Source organism: Lissotriton helveticus, chromosome 2_1, assembly GCF_964261635.1.
Source record: "Lissotriton helveticus chromosome 2_1, aLisHel1.1, whole genome shotgun sequence".
NCBI classification, from domain to species: Eukaryota; Metazoa; Chordata; class Amphibia; order Caudata; family Salamandridae; genus Lissotriton; species Lissotriton helveticus.
The window spans coordinates 1,367,165,502-1,367,191,935 of NC_136059.1; the positions used below are offsets into that span (position 1 = coordinate 1,367,165,502).

The 26,434-nt window shown below is 48.4% G+C and overlaps 1 protein-coding gene across 2 annotated transcripts in view; it reads left to right on the top strand.

The window, feature by feature from the left end:
• The window catches only part of FRMPD1 (FERM and PDZ domain containing 1), a 1,188,014-nt gene that overhangs the window by 1,029,175 nt on the left and 132,405 nt on the right, over nt 1-26,434 (top strand). For both annotated transcript variants that reach the window (XM_078676303.1, XM_078676304.1), the window contains exon 13: nt 3,604-3,786. In XM_078676303.1, coding sequence (XP_078532429.1) covers nt 3,604-3,786 — 183 coding nt within the window. The remainder of the gene's footprint in view (nt 1-3,603; nt 3,787-26,434) is intronic.

A 26,434-nucleotide genomic window follows, 5' to 3' on the forward strand; every position in this document is an offset into this window, starting at 1 on the left:
TATTTTGAAAACTTGTAAAATCAGTTAACAAAATTTTAAAAATATAAAAGCAAAATTGATGTATAATTAAAACAGCGCTAGCAGACACAGCGTTTTTGTTTTAAAAAGCGGTCCTGGCTTTCCGCCTCAGGACAATCTCACCACACTCCTGTGTATGAGGGTATACATTCCAGACAGCTCCTGGGGGACCAGACTCTGAACACAGTGCCTCGCGAGTCCCGGGAGCCATCCGTAAGCCAATATTACCCTGAAAAGAAACACCATATAACCTGCGAGTTGAGGAACCAATGAAGCACACTTGAACAAAAGAAGCAACCTTGGGGTAAACTGTCTCTGCTTCCAAGTGGAGCGCTTCCGGTGCCAAGCATAGTAATTACACATGAAAAGCACACACTTTGTTCCTATACACATAACAATACAAATACCAAGTCATGGAATAGTTTCATACACAGTACAGATACTTGGAGAGTAGAGTTTAACTTAACTGATTTCCAGCAGCAAGAAGGAGAAAGCGCAAGACTGTGAGGGACTATATTTAGAGAACTAAGGATACTCCTGTGTTACCAACATTGGTAGTCTAGTAACTATGTCTGCTTTCTAATTAGTTCTATGTTTTCCTTTGTTTTAACTACCTACTATTGTAATAAATGGCTACAAGACAGCATAATAGGAGCCTCTGGTCTTAACATAAAATCTCATTGTGAACTAGTATGGTGAATCAAAGTCCATATAACTTTCTTCTCATCTTCCATGTCTCTGTCTGCATAGATTGTAGGACGGCGCTAGCCAGCACAGCGAAGCTAGAAAAATGGTCATCTAAGATTTCTGGGAACACACCCAATAGATTTTCTGTAATCCCTAGAAGGTATGTGTATAGCCTGTGACCTTGCTGAGCTGTTAAAATGAACAAGTATCTCAAACACCCAGCTATTGGCGTTACTCATTGGATAAGAATGTGTAGAGGAGCAATAGAGCTGTCAGAGATAAATATAAGCACAACAAAAGTTCACAACATAGGCAATTTGAAAACATTAAACATTGTATAAACAGCCTATTATAGATTTCCGTATGGTAAAGTATGGGGAATACTAAAAACGTTTATTAAATTTTTAAACAATCATTATAATTTTAATAATGTAAATTAACTTTATATATTTAAAAAAAATGTAGAACAAAATAAAAAAAATAGGTATTATATAATATAATAAATTAAAATTATGTTTCGGAAGTTTCAATTAAAAGAGATACCACTTAAAGATTTTTTAAATATATTTATTAATAATGTATTCAAAGTAATGTATTACATTGATAAAAAAATATTGAATTATATTTAAATACAAATTATTTTTAATTCAAAAAAGGTTGTTAACATTTAAAAAAAAGTATAAATCTGATTTATTTTTAGAAATTATTTTTAATATTAAATGTATTTATATTTTTAACTAGCATAAAAATAAATCTTTGACTTAACCTTATTTCCTATGGGGGTAGTCCCTACCTCAATTACTTTCTATGAGAGGGCGTTGCCGTACCAGTGTTTGGCCAAGTGTGGTGCTGGAGTTACTCCAGCTCTGACCCGAAGTACATTTACTATTGTTTTGGGTCCTTTTTGGCTGTAGTAACTATAGAAGTAGAAGTACAGTTTGTGAACAGAAATGAACCTACTCTTTTGTGGTTGGGAGCACGTATCCCTCTAAACCCCTCACTAACCCTCATTAACCCCCTCATTAGCGGACGCTAAACCCCTCCCTATTACTAAACAGTATGCCCCTCTTCCAGTCACTCCCCTGGTCCCTCCCACATTTGCTACTTGGTTGCAAACTCACATTTGTGGGGATCTCCCCAAAGAAAAGCTAGCAGGGGTGGAAGTGTAGATTTCCATTCATAGGTTGATGAATTGCATTTTGTAGTAACACTTTCATGCGCACACAGGTACCAAGGTGATATAGATGGTAAAGCACTATGCATCACCAGCATTTTCCTTTTCTCACACACCTATATCACACAAAGTCAGTTAGAAATGTTAAGCAGACAATACACCACACTAACAATGCCAGCACAAAACCAGATAGTGGACTAAGTGTTGCCTCCACAACAGCACACCGTGTAATTGAAATAACCAGACTTCACATACGCAACATAACATGCTATAAAGCCATCCAATAATCACACACATCTAATACGACCAAGTAGTTGTATAATTTATAAAAATATTCCACCCATCAGCTCTAAATCTCCACACAAAGCAAAGGAGGATCATTCGTCCAATGGGAAGACACAAGCAACAAAGTACCGCAGCACATCTGCCTGTGCTCCCTATACACCACAGCGAGCCCGCGCATGATTAGATGCATGTTCCTCACTCTTCCCTTTAAACCATTATGAACCAACACAAAGCAATATATAGAACAAGGCAGTCTTTACTGACCTCACACAATGACTCTAGGCCACCACGACCCCTTTCAGTTATGGATTCTAGCACCTTCTGGAAGGTTTGCCCAGACCCTGAAAGTGTGATGATGCCATACAGAAGTGCTCTATTCAGATGCTAATAACAGGTCATAACATTGCAGAATGTAATATACCATAAAAAAATAACATAACACCATAACATATCTAGACACAAACTACCTAGGTTCCAACATACATTATATTAAATACTTATGTTTACATCTGATTAAGGGGTATATTAACAAGGGCCGGCGATAAATATCGCAAAGCGCGCTTAGCGCTTGCATATTTATCACCGGCTACCTCTGGAATTTATCGCCCGGTTAGCGCTTTATCAACAACGTGCATCGCCAAGGCGATAAAAATTCCAGAGATAGTGTGGATATCGCCGTTTTCCATGGTGGAAAACGGCGATATCCTAGATGATAGGGCATGTGGTCTTAGCCACATAATCCACTCCCCATGTTAAGTATGCCTTAGTCAGGAATTTAACAGACGTTAAATTCCAGCGTTAAGGCATACTTAAGGCGATTTAAATAATCGCTACCCTTCCTTGTTAATATCGCGAAGCAGCCTTCACGATATTTTCCCTGGTTGGTTTCACAGCAACACCTACTTTGCATCTCATTAGCGATGCAAAGTTAGGCGTGCTGGAAACGGGCGCGAAGTCAGCAAGACACGCAATATCGTCTCTTTGCTGATAAGGCGATAAAATTGTTGCTGCTTTTCGGCCGAAACCAGCCACAAAAGCGGCAATAATTTTATAGTGCCGCCTTGTTAATATGCCCCGTGGTTCGCTAAATGTATTAGTATGATGTCTTACTCCATCTTCAGAGCGCTTTGTGTCAACAGAATGTGTCCTGTTAAAGTGATATTAACATGATGGCATTACTGCGGTTCATATGGGTAAACACGGGTGAGATGAGATTAATTCGGGATTGCACTCATATTTCTTGTATATGGGGGTCGGGTGTCAAATGCTTGCATGCAAGTAGAGAATTACGTTGTTTCTTGAATATAAATTCTCATATAAATGAGTACCGACTGAGAACTGATCAAAGTCTATTCAATGAATGCCTACATTCGCAGGCATTTTATCAATAATGCATTACCTTGTTGTTGCTATTTTATCATTGTTTGTGTCTTAAACAGTTACAGGACCGGGAGTCACATGTCAGCCTGTTGGTCGGAGCCAAGTACGGAATCAGTCAGATTGTTAACAACAAACTCAACATCATGTCAACGCTGGCGGAATTTGCAAGCATCACCCGGATAGAGCTGACCTCTGAGTCGGAGAAAGTGAGCATGATGAAAGTTTACCTCCAGGATGTCAAGGTACCCTACTTCTCAAAACCCTGTCGTGGGCGTGTGATGGGCAGGTCCTCCTTTTCCAAAGCTTTTTTACTAAGCTATTTATTGGGTAACTCACCTGCTTTTGGGGTAAAATGTGTGGACCGTCATAGCTTATCTTTTGTACTGTGCACTGGGAGCAGGCCTGCTCTCTGGTAGCCGCATGGCGGGAGGGCCATGGGATGATCTGTGCAACCCCTGCCAACAGATGAGTGCTCTAAACAGATTTAATCCAAAGGTGAAGTTCATCACCAGTTCTACAATACTGTCACTGACTGGGATTCTGCAAACACACTGGGACTCATTTATGAGAAATGACGCATCGCTGCGTGAAAGCAGCGATGCGTCACTTCAAAGTGTGCACTCCTTGCGACATGATTGATGTGTCATATTTATAATATGACGCATCATGTCGCAAGGAGTTACAGATACGTCAGTATTTCTGACGTATCTGTAGGCACAAAAGTGACGCATTGCTGGAGTGTGTCACAAAAGTGACGCAACTCCAGCAATGTGTACTTTCACATGGGCAAGTCCCATGTTGTCAGTGCCTGCGTCAGTCTTACGCCTGCCATGAAGCAGACGTAAGATTTTGACGCATTAGCGGCCAAGAAATGGCGCAGTGAAATCTTATAGATTTCACTGAGTCACTTCCATGACCCTTTCTTGCGTCAATACGCCCCCCTTGCATACATTATACCTCGCGCAGGTATAATGTGGCGCAGGGGTTTACAAAGTGACGCATCTATCTAGATGTGTCACTTACCTAGATGTGTCACTTTGTAAATATGGCGCAACAAGGCGCATTTTTTATGCCACTAGTGCGTCACATAAAGTGACGCACCGGCAGCGTAAAAGTGACGCACAGCCTCATAAATGAGGTCCACTACTTCTTTATTGTACTTTGACGCTGTCCGGTCAAGGCGAATGAGCTCCTTGTTCTGTTACTCACAAATACCACTGCTGTATTCCCATGCTCAGAAGCATCAGTACATTTGGCGTTGGTAATTCCAAGGTGTCGCAGTAGATTTGCATTTTGGGTTTTAACTAAAAAAATTGGGGTTACCTTGGAAATCGCCAGACCAGCCTCGGGCCCTTAGTGTGCATGGTTAAACAGCAAAAAAAGTGTTGAATAGAAATACTGGAAATCTAAATCAAGAGTAATTACTCTTGGTAATTCTGTCTGGCGTGGAAAGTGTGGTGAACTTTAACATAAAGGTAAGTGCAGCGTCTCAATCATTCTGGGGAATCATACTAGAACCCTCAGCATGTTAGGGAGACTAGATCTGTTGGCACTGGCAATGTGCTCCTAGTTTAGAGTACATTTCTAGTGCCCATATTTGTTGAGGAAAGTTTCACCACCTCTGGCGGAAGTTTTGCTGAAGGTTTGATTTCCGATTGTTTTTTTTTTTATATTTCTTTTTATTGAAAATTAACAAAGAAAACAACAATGTGTCACATAGTTACATCAAGCAAATAGACTGTGCAATGGCGGATCCTCGAAACAAGCATAATTTCACTCAAATATAATAAAGAAAGGGTGGGGGGGACGAGAGGAAGAAGACAGAGGGAAGCATTTAGACATCATATACCGTGAGGATCAGGGGGAATGCGGGAGATCAAGTATCACTGTTTCAGGTGGTATACATATATCCCCTCTATAACGATTCCAGGGAGCCCAGATCTTCTGCCACTTCCGGGGGCGACCCCGAGCTACATACACAGTCTTTTCCCTAAACATACACCAATCCATATCATTCATCCAACACTCAATAGTAGGAGGCCGTTGGGATCCCCACAGTTGCGCAATATTGCGTTTGGCAATCATTGTTCCCAAGGTCACCCACTGAGTTTGGGCTACATTGTGATCGTTGGGCTCCCAAACATTTAAAATACAACGCCTGGCTTCAGGTAAAAGGGCGATCCCCGTTACATCATGGAGTACCCCGTGAATCCCGCGCCAGTAGTCAATGATGTGATCACACTCCAAGATGATGTGCAGAAAAGTGGCCAGCTGGCCACACCCCCGCCTACACAGACCCTCCTCCGAAAAACCCATCTGTACCAAACGAGGGCCCGTGACGTATACTCTGTGCAGTATTTTAAGTTGTACTAATCTAAGGCGAGCTGGTATCGCCACCTCCTTCGGGGAGGAGATCACTGACTGCCAGTCCTCATCATCAAGTTCAAGGCCATCACGGGTCCACTGATCCCGCAACTGGGAGAGAAGGTCTGCTCTATGATTAATCATTTTTTTATATACCAGAGAGATGGTACTATCCGATATATACCCATCCAGCACACGATCCTCCAGCGGGGCAGATTCAGGTATCTCCGTCCCTCTAGGAAAGACCGAATCAAGTGCATGTCGAATCTGAGCATAGCGGAAGAACTCCGTTCCACCCAGGTTGAACTCGGCCTGTAGGGCCATAAAGGACTTCACCTGTCCCTTCGCCCAGAGGTCCCCCACCACCTTGGAGATACCAATGAGGTCCCACCTATCAAATCCCTTCGTATTCTACAGTTTGCCGAGCTGATCCGATCCAAACAGCGGGGTAGCCAGGGTCAAACGATCCTTCCATCCCAATGCACAAGTGGCAACCTGCCAGACACGCACAGCCGTACACGTCGGCCCCGTCAGAGATCCCACTAACGATTTGGAATATAATGCCCTATTGTAATCACCTCCGGGGAGCAGCCACCTGTCCATAGCGAAACCCGGGTGAGGCCCGGGATAATATGTACCATGGTTGATAGCTCCCAACTGCGATGCCCAATAGTACCGTTTAATATCAGGAAGAGCATACCCCCATCGTACCAGGGGAGTGTCAGTTTGGCAAGAGCAATTCGGGGCCTACCATCCCACAGCAACTCCCTCTGCAGACCCTCAACCATACGGAAGTAGCTACCAGGAACCAAATCTAGAGTATTTTGCAAGGCGTACAAAAAACGAGGGAGGGACATCATCTTAAAAAGGGCCGCACGCCCAAGCAGAGAGAGCGGGAGCTTTCGCCACCCAGCCACATCTCGTCTCAACCGCGCCAAAGGAGGGAGGAGGTTTTTCTCATATCGGATCAAAGGGTCCATTGAAATAAAAATACCTAGATATTTGAACCCCTGTTGTGCGATCGTAATAGGACAACCACGCGGCAAAACCGGCGCATCACCACTGAGTACATAAAGGGAGGATTTCGCCCAATTGATGATCAAACCAGAATTCTTACCAAAAGAGACCAAAACGTCACACAACACTATCAGGGATTATCTGGGGGAAGTAAGATACAATAGGATGTCATCCGCGTATAGGGAAATACGATCCTCATGTTCCGGGGACCAGTAGATCCCTCTCATGGACGGTTCCCAACGGATCCATGCAGCCAGGGGTTCAAGCGCCAATGCAAACAGGAGGGGAGAAAGCGGACAACCCTGCCGAGTCCCACGCCCTAGAGCAAATGTTCCAGAAACGCGGCCATTAACCGCAACCTGAGCGAGGGAGTCAGCGTAAAGAAGTCGCACCCAACTGATAAATTCAGAGCCGAAGCCGAACTTGGCCAAAACCGCCCACAAGTACGGCCATTCCACAGTATCAAACGCCATAGTGGCGTCAAGAGACGCCAAAATGGCCGATTCACGCAGCGTCCCGGCCCTAGCGATAACACTATGCAACCGCCGAAGATTCAATGCAGTATTCCGGTGCGGGATAAAACCGGATTGATCCGGATGTACTAGATCACTAATAACCTTGATTAGTCTATTAGTAAGCATGGGCGGATTTTGCGGATCCACGATTCACGGATTTGCGTATTCACGGATCGTGGATCCGCAAAATCCACGTATTTGCGGATTTGCGGATTTGCGGATTTGCGGATTTGGGGCGGGGCTTCCATGCGAGTGCACATGCCTCTTGTGTGTATAAGGTCAGAGACCGATCAGAGCAGCGGATTAAGAAGATACAGAAGCTCCTGGTCACAGGAACAGCACGAGGATTGCGCTCGTGAAAGTCAAGGATGCAAAGGCCTCTGTCCAGCATCACAGCTGATTTTCGATGGTATATTTGGGAAGAGGGCACAGCTGCCCAGCCTTGACAACGCTCACGATTGTTTTTTGGGCCGATGAATGAGTCACTGAATTTAAGCTTCAACTAGGGCACATGATTAATTGATATCTGTAAGTGCTTCCGGTTGAGGTTTAATTTTTGTGCCAGGACCATCGTGCCAGAATGAACCCTGCCCTTCATATTTATTCAAGAAGACGCCACCGTTTTGTGCCATACCTCTACTCAACTGGAGTACTTTCTACTGGATAATCAGTAAGTGCTACCTCGTTGGGTAAATGTATGGTGCTTTTATTACACTACAGCTGCCTAAAGTGCCAGAGAGTTGTCTACAGCGACCAGGTGTGTGTTACTATGCAATAGCGCCGAAGGGCGCAGGGGTCCCTTGAGTGAGCTATAAAAGCTCCTGGCCACAGGAACTGCACGAGGATTGCGCTCGTGACAGTCAAGGATGCAAAGGCCTCTGTCCAGCATCACAGCCGATTTTCAATGGTATATTTGGGAAGAGGGCACAGCTGCCTGGCCTGTTAACTATTTTACGATGGCGCCGGCAAGCTGCCAGCGCCATCCTAAAATAGTTACTAAATTAGCTTCAACAGGAAGCTCGAATAGATAAAATAAAGCAGATGCACGAGCGCCTGCTTGATTTTATCTATTAGTGCTTCCTGTTGAAGCTAATTTAGTAACTATTTTACGATGGCGCTGGCAGCTTGCCGGCGCCATCGTAAATTAGTAACAACAACAGGCCAGGAAGGCTTGAACTTTTGGCCTCGGAATCCGTCGCTCGCGGATTGCGAATTTTCGGTAAATTCGCGAGAGTTCGCGGATCGCGGATTTACCGAAAATTCGCGAAATCCGCGAGCGTAGCGGATTTTGCGCTCATGCTTATCTATTAGCCAATACCTTAGCCAAAATCTTCGGCTCGGCATTTAACAATGAAATCGGCCGGTATGACGCACATTTGTTCCGAGGCTTTCCCTCCTTATGTATAACAACTATAGTGGCCAGACGTTGATCGCGGGGGAGAAACCCACCATCGCGGGATTCCTTGAACATATCCCTCAAATACGGGGCAATCCTGTCGGGTCGAAGCTTGTATCCCGATTGGTTGTTTTGATGTCTTATTATGCCTCTTGGGTGTACAAACGTTCATCAGTTAGTTGGTTAACGATATATAATTCCGGTTTGTAGAAGGACAAAAATCGGTCACAAAAGACAGCAAAATACCACCGGGCAAACTCGAAATTAGGCCTTAATAGTCTAGTTTAGAAAGCATTAATTACATCTTTTACACGAGGATTCTCTGCAAGTTCAGGTAATTCCTCTGACAAAGTGACCAGTGGGGATGATACTTAAAGAGGAAACATGTTGCAATATACTTGTAGGATTATATTTTACTACTGTTTCCCACATTAGGACCCAAGTGTTCTGTTCCCCTCTGTCAAGCTGTAGTGGTCTGTGCTGCTCTACAGTGAGTTTACAGCTCCATTGTACAATTGCTGTACCCATGTTCCCTTTGAGGACTGCAGCTCCTGCATTTTATGTCCTGCACAGAGGATAGGCTGTATATTTATTAGCAATTCTCGCCTTCCTGGTGGGGCATGCTCACTGATCTAGTGGAAGATACCTTCCAAGACATCATTTAACCAATTCGCTGCAATGTTAATTTTGCCGCGGTGCGGGCAGGGCTAGGGGTGCACCCCTCCCGGCCGTCATAAATCACGGTGGGCGTGGGCTCATGACGGCCGGGAGCCATCAGAACTCCGCTCACTGATTAATTTGCCGCACAGGCGGGGAATGAATCGTGCATGGGCGGAGCTGCAACGTTCTGCCAGCTCCCAGGCGTCATGAGCACACGCCTACTGTGACTCAAGACGGCCGGGAGCTGTCATGAGCACCGAAGGCATTAACAACTGTTGTGGTTCTAAAATAAAAGTGTGCCAAAATTCGACTTTGGAATTAAAAGTACTTCAAAAGTCTTAAACAACCTTTTAGGTAGGGCAGGGATCCTTGTTATAAAAAGCAGGGACATTATAAAAAATGTTTTATATGCCCTGTTGAGGCAAAAACAGTCAAAGCCATTTGTCCCCATTGCAGTGCTTCTAGCTCCATAGGCTAACATAAAAAGGAGTTCACCCCAAGTGGAAAAACATAATTGAGACAAGACTCACCAGCCTAATCACATTCGGTGTGGGACTTCTGGATATTAGGCAATTGGTTTTTTGGTTCTTTTGAGTGGCCCTGAGACTTTAAGAACAGGAGGAGTCAGCAAGCCCTTAGAGAATCTGGGTGCAATGATGAAGAGAGCAGGCCCAGTCCTTCTCTCTCCCAGGCAATAAGCAGTAGGCAGTAGGCCAACCAAGCAAAGCAGGTAGCAAAATGGCAGTCCCTCCTGCAGCACAGCAATCAGCAGCCCAACACAGCAAAGCAGTTAGCAGAGTGGCAATCTCTCCTACAGCTTGGTGCCAGCAAAGTTATGATGTGGTGGAGTCAGGGGTCTAGTACTTATACCCAAGTTGTGTTGTTGATGTGAGGGAGACTTCATAGAGGCCTTTGAAGATCTCAAGTTCCCTGACTTACCTGCCCTGGCTCCAAACTCACTACAGGGGGATATGTAGCTCTTTGTGTGGGGACAGGCACAGCCCTATTCAGGTGCAAGTGTCAGGTCCTCCCTCCCAATCTACCTCAGGAAGACCCATCAGCCTAGTGATGGGCCATCAGAATGCAAATGTCACACCCAAACTCCCTTTGTGTGTGACTGTCTAGAGGGAATGCACACAGCCTAGCTGAAACCCAACCAAAACTCGTATTCAGAGATAGGCAGAGGCATAGAATGATTTAAGTAAGAAAATCCCAACTTTCTAAAAGTGGTATTTTCAGACTTGCAGTTCAAAATCCAACTTCACCATGAGTTGTGATTTTAAATTTTGAGTCCAGAGACACCATACTCCAAATCTCTATCTTCTCCCAATTGGAATTTACACGTAAAAGATGTTTTAAGGCACCCCAATGTTAACCTATGGAAGAGATAAGCCTTGCAGTAGTGAAAAACAAATGTAGCAGTTTTTCCCTGCCAGGACATGTAAAACTTAAAAGCACATGTCCTACCTTTCAAATACACTGCACCCTTCCCATAGGGCTGCGTAGGCCCTACCTTATGTGTGGATTATATGTAATAAAATCGAGGGTTTGGGCCTGACGTAGGTTAACTGGCCAGGTCGAAATGGCAGTTTAAAGCTGCACACACAGGCTCTCCAGTAGAAGGCCTGGGGCATGTTTAAGGAGTTCCTGCGTGAGTGGCACAATCAGTGCTGCAGGTCCACAAGTGCAAACACAAGGAGGCGATGGCACCCCCAGTCACAGATCTAGGTTGAATCCATCATCATTATTTAGTTCACTTTGCCACCCCAGTTCAGACCCAGCCATATGCAAATCAGTCTTGATCCTGTCAATCTTGGGAACAGTAAAGCCAGAACTGCCTGGCCAGGTCTTCCCTGGACCAGAAACAAGCATCCTGGGACCAGTTGTGGGGTAACACGCCACATCAGCCAGGCTAGCTTGCATCCAACAGCAAGGGACCCACGTCTGGGCATACTCTGCCAACTTAGGGCAAACAAAGTAAACACAAGGAGATGATGTCTGGAACGCCGAAACTTTTCAGACACTCACCGCCAGTCACAGATCTGGGTTGAATCCATCATCATTCTTTAGCTCACTTCGCCACCCCAGTTCTGACCCAAACATATGCAAATCAGTCTTTACCCTGGCCCTCATGGGAACAGTCCAGCTCGAACTGCCAAGCCAGGCCTTCCCTGGACTGGAAACAAGAATCCTGGGACCGGTTTCAGGGTAACATCCCTCATCAGCCAGGCTAGCTTGAATGCAGTGGCAAAGTGAGCAAGGGACCTACATCTGGGCCTACCCTGCCAACTTAGGGCCAACAAAGCCCACCAGTAGCATTTAATTTATACACCCTGGACACGTATAGTGCACTTTACTAGGAACTTATAAGTAAATTAAATATTCCAATTTTGGATAAGCCAGTGTTGCCATGTTTTATGTACAGAGCATATGCACTTTAGCACTGGTTATCAGTGGTAAAGTGCTCAAGCTCCTAAAGCCAGCAACAATTTAACCAGCAAAACAGGAGGTCAGAAGGCAAAAAGTCCAGGGAAACCACGCCAAGAATGCAGGATCTAACATGAGCATTACCAATTAAAGCAAGCTTGTAGTCATTGGACACATCAGCACAATGGTAAAATGTTTTTTGGTTGTGAGCTGAGAGCTCAATGCTTAGGCATTTTAAGAAAAGGCACACTATTCACACACTAGGGGTAGCCATTTGTATATAAACTAACATGTATTTCTAGCCCACAGAGTTCTAACACAGAACTTGAGTGGGAATATGGCTCACACAGTGTACTAGCAAAGGAATGATGCTGGACAAAAATGCTTTGTATCACCCTGTTGCTAATTTCCTTATTGCAGGCGACTTGTGGCACACCTAGGAAAGAAAAGAAATGACATAGCCGCTCAACTGCAATAACCTTTTGCAGTTGAGTTCTGACATCACAATGCCTGATGCCAGAACCGGCAGTCAAGGGGAAACACAGAGCATAATTAAAGCTGCATTTTCAAAAACAAAAAAGAGACATGGCTTTCTTTTTTCTGCTATTTTTCTAGATGAACAGTGATAAGCCCAAATTAATATTTAAGACAACATGCTTATTTTCGAGGCTTTAGGTAATTATAGGAAAGATAAAAATCTCTCTGCATGTTTTCGCACATTCTGTGCTGCATAATTTTTTTAATCTGGCTTGTATTAAACTGATTCTGTAATCTTTTTGCAACCAATATCTAAATGCTTTTTGGTAAGTTCAATTTTGCACAAAAGATTCGAAATGTATACTTCATGTTTACAAACATCCTATCTCTTTCACAGGAAAGAGCAACACACCAATGATTTAAGCATTTTGTGGACAGAGTGACGGGTTTGCCATGTATTATAAAGACTAAAGTATTCCCTGCTGTACATTATTGAGATAATGCAAGCAAGGGCGTAACCTGGGCAGTAAGATTGGGTGGGGAGAGTTTCATATTTTCCACAGTACAATCTTAAAATACATCATACCACAAACAGGACGCAGAGAGGTGCTTAAGGGACAGTGAAAAGGCGGATGAATGTGGATTGATAGAAGTACGAAGTGATAGAAATCACAATAATTTGTGGAAACATTTTTTGGGGAAGACTTTGAAAACCGAGAAAGGGAGAGAATGTGTGTGTTTTTGTCTGTGTATATGTTAAAAGTCGTGATGAAATCCGACAGACACCTCACCATACTCTACTGAAAACTCCAGTACCCAAGTATTTATCAGAAAATGCATTTATCAGGAGGAGTGAAACACCCCAAACACCCCCTGAAGCTACGCCCCTGATTGCAAGGCACCTTGGAGTTCCAGGACTATATAAAGGTACTCTGCCTTTGGCCTTATTCTTCTATGTAGACACAGAACTCCTCTGTGAATTGCATTATGCTCATAATATAGAGCAGGGGGTACTTTATTCCTGTATACCATATCTAATCCTTCACTTTACCAGTCTGAAATTGCTGCTGCTGGCTGAAAGGTAGATGACACAAATTAGTGTAGGTTTTATTATGTTTTTTTTAAAACTGTGGATTATATCGGAGTTTTCGTTGGTCCTGAATCAATTCTGCATAGCTCTATAGATTTACTCTGGCATGGTGGAGTTGGAATAAGTCAAACATGTATGGAGCACATTGTTCGCTCCAATCCCGGTCGCACAGCGAATATACTCTATGAAGATACTCAATATCCATACTTGTAATCCAAATATTCAAACATTATTTAAATTCATCTCAAAATTTCAACGTAGTTAACATCAGCCACTTGCACCTTTACAGGCTGTTTCCTTTAGCTTCAAGTGCTGAAGATATGCCAATTCAGGCCTTTTCCTCCAGCATGTACTGTTTAAGCATTCTTCATCCAAAGCAGTCTATACACCCAATGCATTTCGGGCTGTTATTAGCCCTTCTTCAGGGGTAACTGTTAATGTGAAAAAGATCAGCATTACTAATTATTATCTCTTGTTAACATGTACAATATACTGCCATTCCCATACAACTTAATCTCAGTTCGTCTAAATTGCGCTTTTCAGGAGGAATTCCCCTTGTGTTTACAGCATTGTTTTAAAAAAAATGATGACTAGCACCCACGGCAACTTCAAAAAACCTCTCAACCGTGCCCCCCCTCCCTGGGATTTCGACATGCCTTATTATTCTTCTCCTTACTGGTGCGTTTATCCAACCCATACCTTTTTATCCAAAGTGCTGCCCCAACTTCACAAATAACTCCCATTACCACACCCCATACCAAAAAAGTCTTTGAGTCCACACTATTCCAATTTACGCAATGGATGCCCCCTTGCAACACTAACGCAAAAACGAACCAAAACAAATCCATCACACCCTCAAACTGTGACAATAATCAAATGCCGGAATGCTTGAAACCTCGCCCTTTTTGGGCGGGGATGACGTCGTCTCTGGAGTGGGCCAAAGGAGTCTCCTTGCCTATATCTGCACCAAGGGTGTTTCTGGGGGTTTGGGTGGACTTGAAGGTTACCCCTTACACTAAGGTGTTGATCTAGGGTAGGGGTTTTCAAACTGTGGGGCGCGACCCCCAGGGGGGCAGTGGAGCAATGCAAAGGGGGTCGCGCATTCCCAGTCACAACTCTGCTCAAACCCAGGGTCTTCAACCCACCTCTTCCCCCGTCCTGTGCTGCAGTGCAACTCGAGCCGCTGGGGCCTTATCTGGGCAGTGTCTGGAGTTTTTCACAGGTCTTTAAAGACCATTAACATATTTACATGCCTTTGTAAACTGGTTACAGAGGCTTAGTGTTTTTTCCTGATTGCAGTACCCCCTGGGTCCCACTCTGTCTATTCCTTACGTTTGTATTTTACATTTACTGCTGTAGTGTGAGAATGCATTTCAAGAAAAGGAATATAAAGTAGGTTTGCCAAAAGTAAAATGCCTGCGTGTGTTGTTGAAAGAGCCTGCCTCCTCTTGACACTAAATAGATTTATAAATAAAAAAGTATGTATTCATTCATTATGTGACTTTTCTGTCTTTGTTCTCTTTAATTATCAGTCAGTGATCATTGAGGCAGTCCTAGAACACAATTAAAAGTGCTTTCTATTTATATTTGCTGTCCGAAGTATGCACATATAAGTGCTTAAAATGCAGCTTTAGGTGACTGCTTATTTTTGTACCAACTGGGCCATCAAAATAATCTGCTGGCAACCCTAACCATAGGACTGGAAGTTTGTTGCAGGATCAGCATATTATTTATTTCCTCCACCCTCGATCCCCGATTAATGCATAATAGCAATAGTTTATCTTAGATCTTAAACCCTTACTTCAAGTGTCTGGGAATGCACCCTGCGTTCAGACAACTCACTCCTCATTTACGTCCTTCACTTTCACGCTCACCCTGCACTCATAGCGATCACAATGCACTCACACTGATCACCATGCAGTCACACCATTCACCTGCTCACTCTGCACTCACAGTGCTCACTCTGCACTCACAATGCACTTGCGCTGTTCACCCTGTACCTCACCCTGCAGTCACACAAGCACACTACTCATCCTGCACTCATTTTTTTTTTTTTTTTGAAATATATTTTTATTGCAGGAATCAGCAAACTGTTACAGATATGACCATCACCAACATTCCACTGAAATCAACTAACCGCATCCCGCTCACCCCCCGCAGCACATTTTCATATATAATCATTCAGCCCACAGTCCAAAGGCTGGGCGACAAAATCCAGCGGGAGCTCAGCAGGAGAGCAAGGCTGGTCCGGATGATCCACTGTCCGTCATCTGCTTTTCTAAACAAGCCCCAAAATCCAAAAGAAAGTCCCACCCATAAAACACTACAGTACAAAAAAAGGGAAAATTCCCTCCCTAACCCACCCCCGCCATCAGTGTATGGTAGCAGCCGCAAAGGGATTCGTGAGAGACCCAAGATGAGCGTATCAGAAACAGAAAACGCAATCGCCTATCGGGACTCAGGGCTCGCTGCAATCTCACCATCAGAATCGCCAGGGGCGCAATAGTCTCTGAGGGCCTGCACTAGCGTCTCCCATTCTAGCGCTGCCTCCTGTGCTTTTTCGTTACGCTGTCTCCCAGCCAGTTGGTATCTCAACGTGCTTTCCCCCGCCGCCCACTTCAAGAGTTCGTTATGCCATCTGCTCCCAGTCGGACCAGCACGTGCCTTCCAGTTCCTGGTCACCTCTCGTTTGGCCAATAAAAGCCCTAAATCAATAAATTTACTGGAAATTTTGTTTTTGGGGGTATGTGGAAACCAATGCAAGAGACCCACCGCCGCATCGACCGATAGTGGTCTCCCCGTCACCTCCGTCAGGGTCCTCTCCACTTCCACCCAGTAGGAGGACAAACCCGGGCAGGCCCACAACATATGTAGGAGGTCCGCCTCCGGCGCCGGGCATCTGGGGCAGGTTGCTGAGCCCGTGGCGAAGTACTGTTGGATTTTCGCCGGGGTCAGATATGCCCGATGGAGTATGTAATAGTGGACCAACTGAAAACGGGCGTGGCGCGTCCCCTTCCAGGCCCGTCGTACGAGCTGAGACCAGGTCGCTTCCGGGATTTCCTTGCCTATGTCTGCCTCCCACCGGGCCTTCAGGGTCGTAAGGGGGGCCAGCCCTTCATTGATCAACCTACCGTAGAGGCAGGTGACCGCCTTCACCGTGCCCGCAGACATCATGACGTATTGGCACACCGGAGACGTAGGAGGTTCCTCCCGTCCGCCTTTCCAATGTGCCTGGATCGCACGGACCAGGGCCGAATGCAACAGGAAGTCGCCGTGGGGAATCCCGAAGCGGTCAATGAGCTCCTGAAAGGGCAAAAGTACCCCAGCCTCATAAAGATCCCCCACCAACTGCAACCCCGCGTCTTCCCAGTCCGCCAAACGCGACCAATCGCCGCCATGGGGCAAGGCCGTCAACATCCCCAACGGTATTTCAGGCGCATACGGTATTCGCAATTGTCCCCGGGCGTGAGCCCGGTTCCAACATAGGCGAAGGGTCTTTTCCTCCAACGTCAGATCCTGCAAGGTCAAGCGTTGGCGTAGAGCTATGAAGGATAGGACATGCCTGGCTATCCCCAAACCCCTCCTGTCCTCCGGGCCACGGAATTCCCTGGCAATCTCCTGGGTGAGGGTCTGGAGCTGCGCCGCCAGATAGTATTTCTCAAGATCCGGCACCGCGAGTCCCCCCTCGGCTTTCGGCCTCATCAGGGTCTTAAGGGCCACTCTACGGCGGCCCGAGCCCCAGAGGAAGCCGACTATCATCGACCGGAGGAGCCTAAAAGTGGCTGGCGGGATCCAAACCGGTAGCGCCCGGAAATAGTACAGCAGCCGAGGAAGAGCCACCATTTTGAGGAGAGCGACCCACCCCGCCAACGAGAGCGGTAGCGTAGCCCAGAAGTCCATATTCCCCCGTAAAGCTCGACTGCATCTGGTAATGTTTCCGTCTAGGAGGTCAGATGGATCATGATAGATGTACACTCCCAGGTACCTGAAGCAGTCAGGTTCCCATCTAAGCTCTCTATTGAGGACCGGATTAGGGGTGCCTCTGCGAACCGGGAAAAGGCATGTCTTGGCCCAATTCACTCGTAGGCCCGAGACCACCCCAAACGCCGTGAGCGCCGTCTCAGCTCCATGTAAGGCCTCGACTGGGTCCTCAAGGAAGAGCAACAGGTCGTCGGCATATAACGAAACGTGGTGCGGGCCCGAAGGTGTCCAGAACCCACTGTAATGCGCCCCCGAACGGAGTAGCAATGCGAGGGGCTCCACCGCTAGCGCGAAGAGAAGTGGGGATAACGAACAGCCCTGTCTCGTACCCCTTTCTACTGGGTACTCCGAGGAGATTAACGGACCCGCCCGAACCCTGGCCGATGCGGAGGTATATAAAACCGCGGTCCACCTGATGAAGCCCTCGCCGAGACCGAATCGCCGCAACACAGCGTGTAGGTAGTCCCATTCCAGGCTATCAAACGCCTTCTCTAAGTCCACCGATAGGACCACCGGGCACGGGGCATCCACCAGCGGGTCCCCCAGCAAGCGGAACAGCCTACGGATGTTCATTGTTGTGTTGCGCTTGGGGATGAACCCAGCCTGGTCCACATGCACCAGGGAGGTCATATGGCCCAGCAGTCTCGAGGCCAAGATGCTGCTCAGAATCTTATAATCGACCGTCAGCATCGATAAAGGACGGTAGGACGCCGGATCGGTCGAGTCCCGCCCCGGCTTGAGGAGGGGAACCACCAGGGCCTCGCGCATCGAGCCAGGCAGTCGGCCAAGCCTCTTCGCCTCTCTATAAACAGTCACCAGTCTTGGAGCCAAAAGGTCGGCATAGGCCGCGTAAAATTCCACAGGAAGACCATCCAGGCCTGGGGTCTTATTCCGCGCCATCTTCTTAATGGCGCTGCGGACCTCCCCTAGTTCAATATCGGACCCCAGGGCTTTCGCCACGTCGGGCTCCACTACTGGGAGTTCCAGGGGCCTCAGATAGTCCTCGAGAAGGTCAGGGTCTTTGGCAGCACGACTGCGATACAACTGGTCATAGTAGTGCCGGTAGCAGCCTAAAATCTCCGGTTGAGTGTGCACCATGGACCCATTCGCCATGCGCATGGACGTCGTCAGTGAGGTCTGGCGCGTAGGGTTAGCCAGCCATGCCAGCAATGCGCTCGACCTATCCCCTTCTGCAAGGGACCGAACCGTATAGGCCTTGTAGTCGAAGCAGCGCAGCCGCTCAACCTCAGCCGCCACCGCCTCCCTTGCCTCCGCCGTGCGTCCCTGGAGTTCAGGGTGCCCGGGGCGGCGGAGTTCCAACTCACGGAGCCTCCGATCAGCCACGCCCAAGTCCTCAAGGATAACCCGCCTCACCCCTACCTTCTTGGAGATGCAATAACCCCTTACCACCACCTTAAAAGCGTCCCATTCCAGTGCCCTCGAGCTCGCAGAGCCCCCATTGGACGCGAAATACCCCTCGATCTTATCACCTAAGTCTGCTCTGAATACAGTGTCCTCGAGGATCTCAGGGCGTAACTTCCAGGTGGGCACCGCCGGCGCCCCTGGAAACCAGCGAAGGGCCAGCAGGAGGGGATTATGGTCCGAAACGGTCCTAGTCAAGTATTCGGAACGGACGGCCGCTGAAACCAGTTCAGTCGAGCCAAGAAACCCGTCCAGCCGAACGTGCAACTCGTGAAGACCCGAAAAGTAGGAGTAATCTCTAGCCTCAGGGTGTTGCGCTCTCCAAATATCCGTCAGACCCCACCGTGCCTGCCAGTCCCTACGGCCCTTAGCCACACGGCGGACCGGAGAATCAGGAAGGGGCGGGTGTGAACGATCGGTCTCCACATCCACTACCGAATTGAAGTCCCCACCGAGCAGGAGGGGCCCCGTGAAAAAGTGGGCCAGCGAGCCCGATAACCTAGAAAGGAAGGCAATCTGGTCCATGTTAGGTGCGTAAACACAGCAAACGTTCAGGGCCCTCCCCCCCAGAGTACCCGAGATGGCCACGTAGCGCCCCTCTGGATCTACCACTGAGTTTGTGACCTGGAAGGGAACCCCAGCCCTAATCCAGATTAGCGTCCCCCTGGCATACGCTGTGTACGACGTATGAAAGACCTGCCCCCTCCATCTGCGCTGTAGCGCCGCCCCTTCCGCCTTGGTCAAATGGGTCTCCTGCAGCAGCGCCATTTGTATTCCCCTACGCACTAAATAAGCGTGGACTTTGTGCCGCCTAGACATGGTATGAAGCCCCCGCACGTTCCAAGTAATACACTTCATATTAGCAACGTCAGCCATTGTCCCATACTGTTCGTGCAAAGTCTCCCCATCTGGGTCTCAACAAAAAGCATACAACAACCCCCCCAGCACTGATGGCGGTCATTTCCCCCAACCAGAACTCAACAACTCTTACATTAACCAAACCCCTGCCCACCCTCCCCAGAACAGGACCCAAATAATTCCATCTAGTTCCCATCCAAACCAAGCCCTCAGAAAACCCTTCGTCCCAAACTAATCCTACGGTCGCCACCGTAGGAGGGCCTTAAGGGCCGGGTGCGGGCTGGGTGGTGGCAGTGGGCCCTCGATGCCCTGGCTACCAGGACTAATGCAAGCCCCAAACAGCAACGGAAACACTCGGGGCAAAGGCAAGGCACCCCACCCCCCGCTTCTTCGAGGATCATGCTGAACCATCGGCTCCCGCCACCCCCGCTACGGGCCCCCACCCAAAAGGATGCAGCTCACCCCGTCAACCTTGTCCATCAAGAAGGTCCTCAGCCGATTTTGGCGTGACCTCCGGTGTGCCGGTGCTATCTGCCACCGAGTCCTCCGAGTCCGTCGATGCCCCCTCGCCACCAGGGTTCTCCTCTTCCGCGATGGTATCATCTCGTGAACCAGACAACGCAGACAGCACCTCCAGTACCCCCTTCCGCTCCGTCGATGTCTCCGCAGTAGAAGGGCCGCCCGACCGGCCCCGTCGACCCCGCACCCTCGTGGATCGCCGTCGCCGTCCTGGCTCCGCCGTTGGCTGAGATGTGGAGGCAAAGCCATCTTTCCCAGCTCTATAAAGTTCAAGCCAATTACAGGCATCTTCCGGGGTATCAAAAAAATGAGATTCGTCATCGACAATGACGCGGAGCCGTGCAGGAAATAAGAGCGAGTATTGGATGCCCTCGCTCCGAAGCTCGCGCTTGACCGCCAAGAATGAAAACCGCCTGCGTTGGGTTTCATAAGTGTAGTCCGGGAAGATGTTCACCTGGCTGTTCTCCACCTTGAAGGGGCCATTATGTCTAGCGGCATTGAGAATGAGGTCCCTGTCGCGAAAATGGAGGAGGCGCGCCACTACCGGGCGCGGCGCTCGGCCTTGTTGCGGTGGCCTCGCTGGGACTCTATGAGCTCGTTCAAGGGTGTAGAAAGAGGATAGGCCCTCTGGGGCCACCGTGTCTCGGAGCCAGGCCTCCAAGTAGGCCACCATGTCGCCATCCTCGATCTTCTCCGGCAGGCCCACCACACGGATGTTGTTGCGCCTGTTACGGCCTTCCGCATCCTCCGCTCGCTGCTCCAGGGCAGAAATCCGGGTCAGGGCATCTTTCATTGCCGCGGCCAAAGTGCGCTGCGCCGGCTCCAAGGTCTTCACCGAGCCCTCCACTTCCTTGACCCTGTCCGACAGCTTGCCATGATCCGCCCTGAGGAGGCCCAGGCTCGTCGCCACCTGGGCAATGTCCTGCTGGAGGGCCGAGCGTGTGGTCGCAATCGCCTCCAGGACGCGATCAAACTGTTGCTGCAGCGGCGCGCCACCAGCGCTCCCCGGGTGTCCATGGCCTTCCTTGTCCGTGGTCTCCGAGTCAGAGGCCGCCGGGGTGGCCCCCTTGGTCCCTCTCGGCTTCCCCATGCCGCTGGAAGTGCACAGTGTGGACTCAGAGGAGGGCGCCACCCAGTGCGGGCGCCGACTATAACTCCCCCGAATGCAGGCCCTCGGGGTGAGGGCCGGTGCTCCTCCTCTCCAGGGCCAGGCGGGTCGCCTCAGTTTCGGTTCGCGCCACCCCCGTGTCGTCTGAGAGCGCCGAGGAGGAGGCGGAGACACTCGGCGCCAGGCCGGGTAGGCCCGTCCGGCCGACGAGGATCTGGAACGAGGGCCACCTACACCACCAGAGATTTTTTGACGCCAGGGGGTTGTGCTTCCCATGGGATCGGGTCGAACGGGGGATGCAGCCAAGCGCCGCGTCGGGGGTCGGCACCCCCGTCAGGCCCTCCAGGCGTCCGTGTGCCGGGGTCCACTATGGTAGGGGCCTCCGACCGCCCGGGCGCAGTTACCAATATCAGAGTCACAGCAGTGCAAAGTCCAGCTCCTCACTCTCCAGGATAACACAAGAGCGGAGGGCACGCCATGACCAGCGACGTTCTCTCAGGCTAATGGTCCCGTCCAAGGGGACCAAGGGGTCCGGGCGCCATATTGGGTCGCTCTCCGCGGGACCACAAACTTCAAGTTTCGGGCGGATCACACCCGTCCAGGCTGTGCCAGGCGTCCCAGCAGGGTCCAGTTGGGCTGAACAACGATTTGCGGGGGCTAGGGTGCCCCGCGGCCTCCGATTAACAGGATAATCTCGGGCTCAGTCCCGGAGCCGAGCTCTCAGGCGACCATCGCCATCGGCGCCCAAGCCACGCCCCCCCTCATCCTGCACTCATGTGACACTTCACTCACCTGTCCCCCTCACTGCTGAATATACAACTCACTCAAAGAAGCCCAGCAGTAATCATCCATTCATTTGTCCCACTCTGCACTTACATCTGCACCCAAATTCATATGGTCACCTCACTCACCCTGCAGTCACTCCTCTTTCCCTACTCTCGCTTTGTTGCATCGCTCACCGAGTTCTCATATGGGCACTCGTGTCACCCACACAGTGCATAGGGTTAATGTGCCTGCTACAAAGAATATGTACCATGCAGATCACAGAAATGAGTGTGAGTAAACTATGAGAAGCCCTAGAAAAAAATAAATGTTTGTCAGAAAGGTGTTATAGAGAGATGAGGTGCATTGTTGGTGAGTGGTAGTGAAGGAATTCATGGAGAAAAAGGAAACGGGGGTGGGGCACCAAAAAAGACTGTTGCACCCTGTGCAACCAGTGTTAGGGCCAGCCCTGGCTGGGAGTGTTAGCCCCTCCCCCCCAGAAGTTCTGGTCTAGTGGCTCCCCTACTTCTGCCGATTATTATTATTTACATTTGTCGTGCGCTACTGTTACCAAAAGATGTCCTGGGGCTAATAACCATCTGCTGCCTGAAGGCAAATTAGAAACACACAGAAGGAGAAGGAGAACCAGCCAAATGGGGTAACCTACAGAGCATAGAGTGAGGTAACAGGTTTTTAGGAACCCGCTGGTGTCAGGGGATAACACCCGAAGACCTCTGAGTTCTCCCTTGTTCCGGACCACAGAAACACGGAGTCTTCTAGTCGCAGTCAAAGATCAAGTTTTATTGGTAGCTACCAAGTAACACGTGTCCCAGAAGTACACCACACGGAGAGTAGGTTCTTGGGAGACTGTTCGTTTTTACAGAACCAGCCTTCTCCTTATATACAAGATACATGGCTTCAAGCAAGAATTCTTGAGTTTATGGTATGGCAATATACATATTTCTACAATAATACAAAGAGCGAAGTCATGTAAGCAAGCCCATATTTTAGATGTCCAGTTCGTTGACAGATTACCCAGTTAGGCCTGGAACTCCCATCAGATATCGATGAAACCTCAATAAAGAAAGGTGTAACCCAGTCATAAACCTGGCCATAAACAAGGAACGTGGACAGGTGCATGTTTGCAGAAAGCATGGTCTGTATGTAGTGAATGGTTCGTGGAATGTTATGCGTAGATGCTATCGCATTCGGCCACTGGGCGAGGAGCTGCCTAAACAGGTTTGGCCGAAGACAGTGGAGTCAGTTGGGACAGGTCAGGGGAAAGTCACGAAAGGTGGACGTGTCTATTTGGATCAAGCTCGACCTTTAATTGACTTATCATGAGGGCAAGATGCAAGATGGATGCCGTTCACAAAATGGAGTTTAAGGGATGGGACGGAAACTGTGATTTAGGGGTGTTGGCAACCCTCGATTGTAACGCAAATACATAGGAATGATGTCCTAATCATTATCGGTTCGTAGACACAAAAATCGTCTCGGTACGTTGAGGTTTCGTGACACGGGTATTGGACCTCGATATCGGGAGAACAATGGGGTCCGGATTTTGAGAACCACAGACCCTCCTTTTGCCCTCATATAAGGCAATAACTCATGCTAATCTGAGTCCAAATCGGTATGAAGAAATTCGTGGAGATGTTGCTGTAGCATCATTCTGTTACTCAGCTCGTCCTGCGACACAGGCTTCCGTACACACGAGGTAGCACAGAGGCCACATAGTGCAGGAGCACACTGTATACACAAGCAAAACATGAACAGAAGTGCCAAGATCATCCCAATGGAAATCAAAGTTTTCCATCCCCAGGCAGTGATCAGTTCCCAGAACCACCCCAGCAGGGACCAATCCCCTTTCTCAATGTGAAGGGAACCAGATATTTCGTGCAGTTTGGAGATGGCCTGGTATACTGTCGGTGCGTTATCAGGGATGAATATGCAGCAACTGGATTGGATGACTCTACACACACCACCACGATCGGCGAGTATGATGTCTAAGGCAATTCGGTTCTGAAGGGTCATAAGTCGATCCGACTGAAGCTCTGTTGTCAAATTGCCAAGGGCTCCGGCCGTAGTAATCACGGCGGATTCAACTATCCGTGCTAGCTGGCGAATATTCCTGCTGTTCGCCATGGGCCCCCAAAATGGCAGAAAACCCTTTGCGAAGTCAGCGAATTCCTGACCCGCGGTGTCGTCTTTACTCACGACACCTCTAGCTGTCCTTGTCCGATGGTAATCTGCTCGGGCCGTATAGGTGGGAGGCAGCAGAAATGAAATAAAACATGTACCTGAGAAATCAGGGGGTAACCACGTGTAGGCTTGGTCGTGGCAAACGAAATACGTGCCTTTGGCTGCCAAAAGTATAGGGGAAGTTCGGGAAGTAAATACATATGTTTCCGTGCAAATGCTCTTTCCTAACTGTGCTGTGGGGTTCCTACCAATATCCTGTAAGCATAAGTGACCTCGGTGGGGAACTATCCAAACTGGGCGAGATTTCTGTGCTGCCTGGCTCTTGACCAGGTAAACCCCATGTTTAGTCACGTTCCGACGGGTGTAGGGACTCAGTTCATCTTTGGGCATTGTCAGATATGTGTCGATATCCCTACTCATGTTCCTTATCCCTGCAATTAGTGCCTTGTTACTGGAATCGCTCGCAGCGGAACGGGTCGGGTATGGTTCTAGGGCGAATAAGAACATGGTCTGGAAAGCCCACACAGAACCATAGTAGCTGAATGGCAAAATGATGTATGGGATCCCCTTATCGGTTGTGTGTGGCATAAGTCCGCATATCCAACAGTTTGACGTGTTCATTATGGACTGGTGTTGGTGTAGAAGCTGGATGAAAGAGTTGTTTACAAATTCGAGTCTTCGGGCAGACTCGTGTTCAGGTAAAGGGTGAAAGTAGTGTGGAGAAATAGTGGGAGGAGGTGGTGGCTGGGTGTCATTCGAAAAGGTAACTTTAAAAACGAATAGTGTATAACTAGTAAAAAACACAAGTATGCTACATAACATTAAAACACATAGTATCAGGAATCTTCTTCTGGACAGTATCGTGCATAACTGTTTTCTGAAGTTCGTGAGCCTGACAGGTCTCTCTACCCTTGGAAACTCCATCCTCTAGTTGCTGCCTGCGGTGGTTGATTGATTCTCCCAGGGAGCGCGCTCTGCTCAGTCCGGGGTAACTCCCGTGGACCAATCAGAACCGTGGACCTAGAACTTCCCAGTTGCACTCCCCAGACTTCAACCGCGACCCTAGCAGCAGAACCGGATGGCGGTTCGAAAAATCAAAAATGAGCTAGTTCCCTTGGGACGAGAGAGCTGAAAATCCAAAAATAGTTCTTAGGGAAAAAAGGAAATTACATTAGATCAAACTTTTATTAGTTCTTTTGTCTAGACCGCAGGTTGTATCGTCGTTTCCCAGGTACGGTGTGATCTTCAAACAGCGTTTCAGGTTCAGTAGTGTCCAATTGCATAGATGGTGACACAAGTCCTTGCAAAATATGATCACTCTCCTTTTCGGTACTAGTTTCTTTCAAACGGGCATTGCTGAAAGGGATGAAGCGAGGTACGGATTCTGTCTCAGAGTCGGCAAGTCCCTTGTTGACCCACCGGTCGTATGGAAGGGGTAGAGGGACCCGTTTGCAGTGGGTCCCATGTACCCAGTTCTTCTTGCCTTCCACTCGCACAGCAGATCTTGTTGAAAGTAGTACTAGGTGCGGTCCGGTCCACCTCGGTTGTCCGTTGTTGGTGCGCTGAAAATTCCGCAACAAAACCCACGAACCGGGTTCGATGAGGTGACCTGGATCGTCAGAGGCTGGTGGAGAAGAACTGTGAACCTGTTGGTGTAAAACACGCAATTTAGTTGTCAATTCGCACAAATAGTCAAGCAGTACGGGGTGTTCTATCTCGCTTAGTTTCTTGGGTCTTGGCACGCCCCAGACGTTGGCTGGGCGGCCAAACACAATCTCATGGGGGCTAAGTCCTAACCTGGAGTGGACAGTCGTCCTGGTTGACAAAAGTGCTAGAGGCAGGGCGTCAGGCCATTTAAGACCTGTACTGGCTTGGATCTTGGCTAGTTTGAGTTTTAGAGTGCCATTGTAGCACTCTACTAATCCAGCTGATTGGGGGTGATTTGCAGAGTGGAATTTCTGGTGGATGCCTAAACACTCACACACTCTCTTCATCACGCATCCTACGAATTCACTTCCGTTATCACTCCAGACGATTCTAGGCATACCGAACCTAGGGAAGAACTCTTTGACAAGGGCTTTGGCAGTTGATA